This window comes from Bos javanicus, chromosome 10 (assembly GCF_032452875.1).
Source record: "Bos javanicus breed banteng chromosome 10, ARS-OSU_banteng_1.0, whole genome shotgun sequence".
Lineage (NCBI taxonomy): Eukaryota > Metazoa > Chordata > Mammalia > Artiodactyla > Bovidae > Bos > Bos javanicus.
In genome coordinates this window covers 24102390-24114318 of record NC_083877.1, presented here as the reverse complement: position 1 = coordinate 24114318, position 11929 = coordinate 24102390, and the positions used below count along the sequence as shown (strand labels likewise).

General features: G+C 40.8%; 1 gene segment (V, D, J or C); it reads left to right on the top strand.

Annotated features, from left to right (window-relative positions):
• Positions 1 to 9885: 9885 nt before the first annotated feature.
• On the top strand, positions 9886 to 11296 carry LOC133255152 (T cell receptor alpha variable 26-2-like). The segment is given in 2 exon segments: positions 9886 to 10104; positions 10884 to 11296. Coding segments are annotated over 2 exon segments (453 nt in total).
• The last annotated feature ends 633 nt before the right edge of the window (positions 11297 to 11929 follow it).

Sequence of the window (11929 nt, the reverse complement as noted above, 5' to 3'; positions counted from 1 at the left end):
AAGCTCCTTCCATGTCATATGGGAGCAGGTGTCCAGAGTACCTTTCTACTGGTACATTCTCCTCTTGAATTTTTGATTTTAAATCAACCATATAGAAAATGTGTACAGTTGTCTAAATTTCAAAACTTGCCTCATAATAATATAAAATGACATTTTTCACCTAAAGATCCTCACATCACAAATCTTGATATAGTATCTGAAATTGTCATGAATATCATTTCCTTAGTTCTTTCCTTTTAGGGCTTCCCAGGCAGTAGGGGTAAAGAACTAGCCTGCCAATGCAAGAGACGTAAGAGACATAGATTTGATCCCTGATTTGGGAAGTTCCACTGGAGGAGGGCATGGCAACCCACTTTAGTATTCTTGCCTAAAGAATCCCTTGGACAGAGGAGCTTGGTGGGCTACAGTCCATAGGGTCACAAAGAGTAGGACATAACTGAAGCCACTTATCATACAGCCCTTTCCTCTTAGACATCCTGTCAGGGCATGTTCAGAGAAGAATTACCAGTGATGTAGAGTAAGATGTTAGTTATAAGGATAATTCGGCTTCTCTTGTGGCTCAGCTGGTAAAGAATCTGCCTGCAATGCAGGAGACCTGGGGAGAGTCCCTTAGACTGAAAGGAGATCAAATCTGTCAATCCTAAAGGAAATCAGTCCTGAAGATTCCTTGGAAGGACTGATGCTGAAGCTGAAACTTCAATACTTTGGCCACCTGATGCAAAGAACTGACTCATTGGAAAAGACCTTGATACTGACAAAGATTGAAGACAAGAGGAGAAGGGGACAACAGAGGATAAGATGGTTGGATGGCATCACTGACTCAATGGACGTGAGATTGGGTAGACTCCAGGAGTTGGTGATAGACAGGGAGGCCCGGTGTGCTGCAGTCCATAGGGTCACAAAGAGTCAGACACCACAGAGCAACTGAACCTATGACTATTTACAGGCAGGGGCTAGAGCCAGTGGAAGAGTCTGTTCCATTTTTATTCCAACACTAAATACAGATAAAAACTGTTATATTCGTGTTTGGTGTTGTGCCTGAATTCACTCAAGTCAACCAGAGTAAGATTTGTGAAGGAAAGTTGGATGTGGACAAAAGTACGGACAAACTGTGACATGTATGGAAATAACATGAGGGCAACGGAACCCACAAGATACCCTGAAACTTGTCTTTTTCTCTTACCTCCTTCAGTGTCACAGTAGTGGGTAACCTTCAGGAGAAGTGGATGTCATTTGCCATCATGCTACAAGCATACTTGGTCAAAGACAAAGATAACGTGAGTAAGAGATCTGGCGGAAGGTCAAGTTGTGAGTCAACAGTAAATTGAACTACCTGATCAGCAGCAACATTCTCCGTTGCCATAGTCCCTGGAACGCTGCATCAACCTGTGAAACATAGAAACATGGCTACTGCACGACAAGTACCTTCCAAATCCTACGCAGACCTCTTTCATGGCCAACCATAAACAAGAACAATACAGATTCTGGGAAACAGATTTCCAGATAGTTAAATTGAGACAGTACAAAGCCACCATAATAGCTTAACTAGTTAACTTCACTCCTTGTTAACTAAGAATTCATCATTACCTCTTTGAAGAACAAAACTTTCTGATAAGGACAACAGGAAAATTATGCTTTCTGTTCAGTTCAGTTCAGTTACTCAGTCATGTCTGACTCTTTGCAACCCCATGAACTGCAGCACGCCAGGCCTCCATTTTCATCACCAATTCCCGGTGTTTACCCAAACTCATGTCCATTGAGTCAATGATGCCATCCAGCCATCTCATCCTCTGTTGTCCCCTTCTCCTCCTGGCCCCAATCCCTCCCAGCATCAGGGTCTTTTCCAATGAGTCAAATTTTCACATGAGGTGGCCAAAGTACTGGAGTTTCAGCCTCAGCATCTGTCCTCCCAATTAATACCCAGGACTGGTCTCCTTTAGGATGGACTGGTTGGATCTCCTTGCAGTTCAAGGGACTCTCAAGAGTCTTCTCCAGCACCACAGCTCAAAAGCATCAATTCTTCAGCACTCAGCTTTCTTCACAGTCCAACTCTCACACCCATACATGACCACTGGAAAAGCCATAGCCTTGACTAGGTGGACCTTTGTTGGCAAAGTAATATCTCTGCTTTTTAAAATGCTATCTAGGTTGATCATAACTTTCCTTCCAAAGAGCAGCATTTTTTTATTTCATGGCTGCAGTCACCATCTGCAGTGATTTTGGAGCATAGAAAAATAAAGCCTGACACTGTTTCCACTGTTTCCCCATCTATTTCCTATGAAGTGATGAGACCAGATGCCATGATCTTAGTTTCCTGAATGTTGAGCTTTAAGTCAACTTTTTCACTCTCCTCTTTCACTTTCATCAAGAGGCTATTCAGTTCTTCTTCACTTTCTGCCATAAGGGTGGTATCATTTGCATATCTGAGGTTATTGATATTTCTCCCAGCAATCTTGATTCCAGCTTGTGCTTCATCCAGCCCAGCGTTTCTCATGATATACTCTGAGTACAACTTAAATAAGCAGGGTGACAATATGCAGCCTTGACGTACTCCTTTTCCTATTTGGAACCAGTCTGTTGTTCCATGTCCATTTCTAACTATTGCTTCCTGACCTGCATACAGGTTTCTCAAGAGGCAGGTCAGGTGGTCTGGTAGTCCCATCTCTTGAAGAATTTTCCACAGTTTATTATAATCCACACAGTCAAAGGCCTTGGCATAGTCAATAAAGCAGAAATAGATGTTTTTCTGGAACTCTCTTGATTTTTCAATGATCCAGTGGATGTTGGCAATTTGATCTCTGGTTCCTCTGAATTTTCTAAAACCAGCTTGAACATCTGGAAGTTCATGGTTCAGATATTGCTGAAGCATGGCTTGGAGAATTTTGAGCATTACTTTACTAGCATGTGAGATGAGTGCAACTGTGTGGTAGTTTGAGCATTCTTTGGCATTGCCTTTCTTTGGGATTGGAATGAAAACTGACTTTTTCCAGTCCTGTGGCCACTGCTGAGTTTTCCAAATTTGCTGACATATTGAGTGCAGCACTTTCACAGCATCATCTTTTAGGATTTCAAATAGTTCACCTGGAATTCCATCACTTCCACTAGCTTTGTTTGTAGTGATGCTTCCTAAGGCCCACTTGACTTCACATTCCAGGACGTCTGGCTCTAGGTGAGTGATCACACCATTGTGATTATCTGGGTCATGAAGATCTTTTTTGTACAGTTCTTCTGTGTATTCCTATCACCTCTTCTTAATATCTTCTGCTTCTGTTAGGTCTCTACTTTTCTGTCCCTTATTGAGCCCATCTTTGCATGAAGTGTTCCCTTGGTATCTCTAATTTTCTTGAAGAGATCTCTAGTCTTTCCCATTCTATTGTTTTCCTCTATTTCTTTGTCTTGATCCCTGAGGAAGGCTTTCTTATCTCTCCTTGCTCTTCTTTGGAACTCTGCATTCACATGGGTATATCTTTCCTTTTCTCCTTTGCTTTTCTCTTCTCTTCTTCTCACAGCTATTTCTAAGGCCTCCTCAGACAGCCATTTTGCTTTTTTCCGTTTCTTTTTCTTGTGGATGGTCTTGATCCCTGTTTCCTGTACAATGTCACGAACCTCTGTCCATAGTTCATCCAGCACTCTGTTTATCAGGTCTAGTCCCTTAAAGCTTTTTCTCACTTCCACTGTATAGTCATAAGGGATTTGATTTAGGTCATACCTGAATGGTCTAGTGGTTTTCCCCACTTTCTTCAGTTTAAGTCTGAACATGCCTCCTGTTAATATAATGCAATTATTCTTCATTCAACCAAAACAAGCTCTCTCCTTCAAAGAGAATACCGAGTTCATTTATCCATTTACGGGTGATGTTCTTTCCTCATCTAGCTGAATCACGCTCCCCTGTTGAATTCTGTATCTTAACTACTTAGATACACTGAGATGTAAGATTAAATTGTAGTGGCATGTTTTCTTTTACCATAGGCAGGCAAAGAGGAGAGAGAAGCTAAAAATGGTTAATGTATACATAAATATATTCATGTAAAATGAAGATAATTTTATAACTATTATAGCTTTTGTTACTGCAAATGACCACATGATTGTAACTGGTAGTTATACCTACCTCATCTATTACCCATTCCATAACCTTTTTTATCATAGCAAGAACTCCCACTTACTGTTGTACTTGACTTCCTATAAAGCAAGCTCCTTATTCAGGAGCAATGCTATGTGAAAAGTCATAAAGATGAATAAAGAATTCTGCAAGTTCACCACTGTGGTTTTGGCAGAAGTTTGTAAGGCACTGAAGGCAAACCCAAGGGTCTAATTTCATGGAAGAAAATCTTGCTAATAGAAGAAACACATATGCTGTGTTCTGGGAAACATCATGAAGAATGACGCCTGAGTTCTCATCACAAGCAGTGGCAGTCACAAAAAGAAAGCATTCTCAAAGTTTTTAAAGAAAACAAAACTGTCAAGGAAGTTTCTTATGAGCATGAAAGTATATTTTTAGATTTTTTTTTTTTGTTAAAAATCACTGCTAAGAGAGTGGAAAGTCAATGAGACTGGAAGGCTATATATGCAATCTACATTACTGAAACGGGAATCAAATTCAGAATATATTAAAAGCTGATAAATCAATATGAAGTGAAAATAATTAATAAGAATGGCAAAATCTTGGAGATCCAATTCAGAAATATTATATCCAATAGTAGCTAGTAAACATGCAATATGTCCTTGATTTTACTATTTTTAGGGAACCCAAAATCAAGCCTCACCTGATCTATCTGTGTCCTTTCAGCAACTAGCTGGCTATCACATCAAAAGGATAAGGAAAAAGAGTGACTATCTCCAGGAAACTAAGTGATTAAGTAAATGTCCTAGAAGCTTCCATTACTGAACTGATGTTGGGGGAAAAAGCAGGTCACAAGCCTGTCCATTGAAGGAAAGGAAGGTTTTAGTAGAATGGAGTTGATATTTATTGAGCTTACTATATGTCAGGCACTGTAAGATGAATTTCCAATTCGTTATCCAATTTAAATATCAAAACCCTATGGGACAGGTTTTATTGTTCCAATTATTTTTATCTTTGAGAAATGAGACAAAACTTTCCTAGCTGTGAAAAGTGTCTCAAACCTTTATTGTCATCCAGAGTGTACCATTTACAGCACTCCTTGGAGAAGATTTGGATATAAGGAAGACTTGACCCAGAACAGGATGAATGTATGTCTTTGTGCCAGTGACAATAGGAGTTTAAACTGGATCCAAAAGAGATCTATGAAGAATGGTTCTATCAAGATCTACAAGACTTTCTAGAACTACAACCCAGAAAAGACATCATTTTCATCATAGGGGATTGGAATGCAAACATAGGAAGTCAAGAGATACCTGGAGTAACAGGCAAGTTTGGCCTTGGAGTACAAAATAAAGCAGGACAAAGGCTAACAGAGTTTTGCCAAGAAAACACATTGGTCATAGCAAACACCCTCTTCCAACAACACGAGAGCCCATCCTACACATGGATTTCACCAGCAGGTTAATACAGAAATCAGATTGATTATATTTTTTGCAGCCAAAGATGGAGGAAATCTATACAGTCACAAAAATAAAATCTGTAGCCGACTGTGGCTAAGATCATGAGCTCCTTATTGCAAAATTCAGGCTTAAGCTGAAGAAAGTAGGAAAAACCACTAGACCATTTAGATATGATCTAAATCAAGAACCTTATCATTATAGAGTGGAGGTGACAAATAGATTCTGGGATTAGATCTCATAGACAGAGTTCCTGAAGAACTGTGGTTGGAGGTTTGTAACACTATACAGAAGGCAGTGACCAAAACCATTCCAGAGAAAAAGAAATGCAAGAAGGCAAAATGTTTCTCTAAGAAGGGATTACAAATAGCTGAGAAAAGAAGTAAGAGACAAAGAAGAAGGGGAAAGATATATCCAAATGAATGCAGAAATCCAGAGAATAGCAAGGAGAGATAAAAAAATCTTTTTTAAGTGAACAATGCAAAGAAATAGCAGGGAACAATAGAATGGGAAAGACTAGAGACCTCTTCAAGAAAATTAGAGATACCAAGGGAACATTTCATGCAAAGATGGGCACAAAAAAAGGACAGAAATGGTATGGACCTAACAGATGCAGAAGAGATTAAGAAGAGGTGGCAAGAATACACAGAAAAACTGTACCAAAAAGGTCTTAATGACCCAGATAACCACGATGGTCACTCACCTAGAGCCAGGCATCCTGGAGTGTGAAGTCTAGTGGGCCTTCAGTTCAGTTCAGTCACTCTGTCGTGTCCGACTCTTTGCGACCCCATGAATCGCAGCACGCCAGGCCTCCCTGTCCATCACCAACTCCCGGAGTTCACTCAGACTCATGTCCATCGAGTCAGTGATGCCATCCAGCCATCTCATCCTCTGTTGTCCCCTTCTCTTCCTGCCCCCAATCCCTCCCAGCATCAGAGTCTTTTCCAATGAGTCAACTCTTCGCATGAGCTGGCCAAAGTACTGGAGTTTCAGCTTTAGCATCATTCCTTCCAAAGAACACCCAGGACCGATATCCTTCAGAATGGACTGGTTGGATGTCCTTGCAGTCCAAGGGACTCTCAAGAGTCTTCTCCAACACCACAATTCAAAAGCATCAATTCTTCGGCCTTAGGAAGCATTATTACAAACAAAAGCTAATGCAGATGATGGAATTCCAGCTGACCTTTTAAAATCCTAAATGATTATACTGTTAAAGTGCTGTACTGATTCTGCCAGCAAATTTTGAAAACTCAGCAATGGTCACAGGGGTAGTAAAGGTCAGTTTTCATTCCAATACTAAAGAAAAGCAATACCAAAGAATGTTCAAACTATCGTACAATTATGCTCTTTTCATAGATTAGCAAGGTAATGTGCAAAATCTTTCAAGTAGGCTTAAGCAGTATGTGAACTGAGAAATTCCAAATGTATAAGTTGGATTTAGAAAAGGCAGAGGAACCAGAAATCAAATTGCCAACATTCACTGGATCATAGAAAAAGTGAGGGAACTCCAGAAAAGCATCTACCTCTGCTTCATTGACTACACTAAAGCCTTTGAATGTGTGGATCACAACAAACTGGAAAATTCTTAAATAGATAGGATACTAGTACACCTTGCCTGTCTCATGTGAAACCTGCACGCAGGTCAGGAAGCAACAGTTAGAACTGGACATGGAACAACAAACAGGTTCAAAATTGGGAAAGTAGTACCTCAAGGCTGTATACTGTCACTCTGCTTATTTACATTGTATGTAGAATACATCACACATCATGTGAAATGCTGGGTTGGAGGAATCACAAGCTGGAATCAAGATTGCCAGGAGAAATACCAACAACCTCACATATGCAGATGATACCACTCAAATGGCAGAAAGAGAAGAGTAACTGAAGAGTCTCTTGATGAGGGTGAAGGACAACAGTAACAAATTGACTTAAAACTCAACATTCAAAAAACTAAGATCATGGCATCTGATCCCATCACTTCATGGCAAATAGATGGGGAAAAAGTGTAAGCAGTCATAGATTTTATTTTCTTGGGCTCCAAAATCACTGTGGAAGATGACTGCAGCCATGATATTAAAAGACACTTGCTTCTTGGATGGAAAGCTATGACCAACCTAGACAGCATATTAAAAAGCAGAGACATCACTTTGCCAACAAAGGTCCATAGAGTTAAAGCTGTGATTTTCCAGTAGTCATGTATGGATGTGAGAGTTGGACACTAAAGAAGGCTGAGTGCTGAAGAATTGAGGCTTTCTAATTGTGGTGCTTCAGAAGACCTTTGAGAGCTTCTTTGACAACAAGGATATCAAATCAGTCAATTCAAAGGAAATCAACCCTGAATATTCATCAAAAAGACTGATACTGAACCTAAAGCTCCAAAACTTTGACCCCCTGATGTGAAGAACTGACTCATTGAAAAGACCCTGATGCTGGGAAAGATTGAGACCAGGAGGAGAAGGGGGTGACAGAGGACGAGATGACTGGATGGCATCATCCACACATGGATATGTGTTTGAACAATTCTTGGGGATAGTGAAGGACAGGGAAGTCTGGTGTGCTGCAGTCCATGGGGTCACATAGAGTCAGACACGACTGAGTGACTGAACAACAGTAAGACTTCCATTGGGTATTTATGAATATTTGTTAAATGAACAAAGCATGATTATCATAACATTTACTCACATGTCTTCAATAGAATTTTCCTCAATCCTAGACTTGGATTTATTGTTTATTGCCCATTTTGTTCACAATTTAGTGTTCATTTTGTTCACAATAATAACCCTCTGTTTATACTATTGGAGCCTTTTGTTTGGCAGGCATTCCTTAAAATTGGAAGATTGTTTTCAGAATAATTTGAACAATTGTTCAACATAATTTTCTCCTTAAATTCATGAATAATGACTTACTGGCTCATTCAGGATACAAATAATTCTTGAGTGTCTACTGTGTACCAAGCTCTCTTATAAACATTGAATTACATGGCCTTTGAAGTAAATTTTAAATATAGGAAGGTTAGAGACAAATGAAAACCTAAAGAGATCAACAAATGAGAATCATATGACTGCAGTAAAGCAGTCAAAAATAATTAAACACTGCTATGGAGAGTTTAGGACCAAGAAAATACAGATGAGTACGGAGGTATTACGAGTAAGATGTGTGTGCTCTGTGCTAAGATGCTTCAGTCATGTTTCACTCTGCGAGTCATGGACTGTAGCCCACCAGGCTCCTCTTTCCAATGAATTTTCCACGCAGAATATTGGAGTGGGTTGCCATGGGCCCTTTTCCAGGGGATCTTCCTGATCCAAGGATTGAAACTGGGTCTCTTAAGTCTCCTGCGTTGGCAGGTGAGTTCTTTACCACTCGTGCCACCTGGGAAGCCCATTTACCTGCAAACTTGAGGGGTTTTTCAAAAAGTTGCTTGCTGACTTTTGGTCCGGATTTAGATCTGCAGTTCTTCTATTCAGTCACAAGAGGGGGCTAATTCATCTGAAAACTGTTTCTGGGAGAAGGGAACAGAAATTTATTTTCCATTGATGTGCCCCTCAAAAGGAAAAATGACATAGTTTCACTTTCTTTAGACAACTTGTGCCCTATTATCCCTTTTTGAATGTGTGTGGTCAAGGATTCAGGTTAGCCCAATAGCCTAAGCCCTTTCCAAGTACCTTCCTAACACACTTTCCCATTTCCCTGCTCTGATCATCCCTTCCCTTTTCTCTTCCTGATACCCTTTTTTCCCTCCTTCAACATTTTCTACCACTCACACCCACCTCCACCCCACCTCCACTTTGTTTGCCTTCATTTCTGTCTATTCCTCTGCCATAGCATCCTTGCTGCACAACATCCACAAGCATCAGCATAGGGAACATGAGGATTAAGGACCACTGTTCAAGGAGGAGGTGAACACCATCTATGTCAATCAGTTAGTTTATTAAGAACAAATGCATGGAAAATGTCTACCTAGTTAGCAATAGATGCATGATTCCAGGAACCCTTACAAGAGCTGCTGCAAGTTCTAGGATGTGTAGCTATTAGTCTCAATGTTATTAACTTTTCCTGTCTCCCAGAGCACATCACTGCCTACTTTTGAATCTCCAATTAATTTTCTGGAATGTGGATGGAAGTTTTCCTCATTTTACAACAGAGAGCTCAGTACATTTTTCTGGGATTAAACATTGTGTTCCTCAGGCTTCATGGACCATCAGCCAGTTTCTTAAGAAACAAATGAAAGACCAATGGTTGTGCATAGACACATCATTGTGATCAGAATTCCTTTTCTTGAGCCAGACATTAAACTTCATAGATGATTTCACTGTGAGCTGGGGATGTTTCACCATCTTTTGGGGACATGACTAAAACAGGGGAGGAAGACATAGATAAGCAACTGCTTGATCATTGGCTGAGAAGGTCCTGGCAACAACACAGCGGTATCTGCACTCATTGCAAGTTTTTACTAACAGCTGTTGCCTCTGTTCTCTGGAACCTCCTCAAGCCAAGGATCAGACACAAGCCAGAGCTCTGGGCCCATCGTCCTAGCTTGTCCTTGAAGTATGAGGCTGGTGACTGGAGTAACTGTGTTTCTGACCTTGGGTAAGTGTTCTGTGTCTACAAGGGATGACTTTGAGGCTGAAGGGCCACAAAAAAGTCACTTACTCTCTACTCCTCTCTCTGTGCTTTATTCAGCATTATAGTGATGGAACTGAGAAATAATCTGTGCATTTGCTAAAGAGGCCAGTCTTCTACATTACAGTTTAAATCATAGCCACGATACCAGAAGAGTCCTTAGCAGTAAGCAGGTTGTAAGAATTCTCTGGGATTATTAAGCCAAGGACCCATGGAACAAAGCCTGTGGAATCTCTGATTCTTGCCACATATCTTTGGTCTCTATAATTTTGTTGTTGTCCAGTTGCTAAGTTGTATCCAACTTTTTATGACCAAATGGACGTCAGTATGCCAGGCTCTTCTGTCCTCTACTACCTCCTGGAGTATGCTCAAATTCATGTCCTTTGAGACGGTGATGCTGTTTAACCATCTCATCCTCTGATGCCCCCTTCTCCTTTTGCCTTCAGTCTTTCCCAGAATCAGGGTATATTCCAATGAATCAGCTCTTCTCAGCCAGTGGACAAAGTATTGGAGCTTCAGTTTCAGCATCAGTCTCTCCAATGAATATTTAGGGCTCATTTCCTTTGGGATAACTGGTTTTATTTCCTTGCAATCCAATAATGAACATCCACAATATTTTTACAGGACATAAGTAGAAACACTGGAGTAGGGATTAGGGTCAGACAGTCATAGGAGGGTTATGCCTTTGATCCATAGAATTACACTGATTTGTGCTCTGGAGTTAATTTGATTTCTTAACCCCCCAGGGAATGTGTGTGATGCTAAGACAACCCAGCCCAGCTCCATGGATTATCCCGAAGGAGAGGATGTAACCCTGCCTTGTAGCCACTCTACCATTAGTGGAAATGAGTATATACATTGGTATCAGCAAAGTCCCAATCAGAGTCCAGAGTATGTCATTCATGGCATACGAGGCACAGTGAACAGCAGCACGATCTCTCTCACCATCTCTTCAGACAGAAAGTCCAGCACCTTGGTCCTGCCCCAGGTCACCCTGAGGGACACCGCTGTGTACTACTGCATCCTGAGAGAGGCACACTGGGACAGACGGGGCTGCACCTGTGCAGCATCTCTGGTGGGAAGATGGGGGGGTCAGAGTTGGGGGAGCAGTCACAGAGCAAATCTAGAGTCATCTAGAAGGAGAGTCAGAGAGCAGTAAGAGATGAGGAAAATGAAGGGAAGGAGAAGGGGAGAAGAAAAACAAAGAAGAAAAGGACATAAACACATAAAGAAAAGAAGAAAAGGACAAGTAAGAAGTGCTTCAATGGTTGATGTGGCTGAGAAAATTATGGGTATACTAAGGAGTATGTCAAGGCTGTATATTATCACCCTGCTTATTTAACTTCTATGCAGAGTACATCATGTGAAACTCTGGACTGGAAGAAACACAAACTGGAATCAAGATTGCTGGGAGAAATATCAATAACCTCAGATATGCAGACGACACCACCCTTATGGCAGAAAGTGAAGAGCAACTAAAAAGCCTCTTGATGAAAGTGAAAGAGGAGGGGGAAAAATTGGCTTAAAGCTCAACATGCAGAAAACGAAGATCATGGCATCTGGTCACGTCACTTCATGGGAAATAGATGGGGAAACAGTGGGAACGGTGTTAGACTTTATTTTTTTGGGCTCCAAAATCACTGCAGATGGTGACTGCAGCCATAAAATTAAAAGACGCTTACTCCTTGGAAGGAAAGTTATGACCAATCTAGATAGCATATTCAAAAGCAGAGACATTACTTTGCCAGCAAAGGTCCATCTAGTCAAGGCTATGGTTTTTCCAGTGGTCATG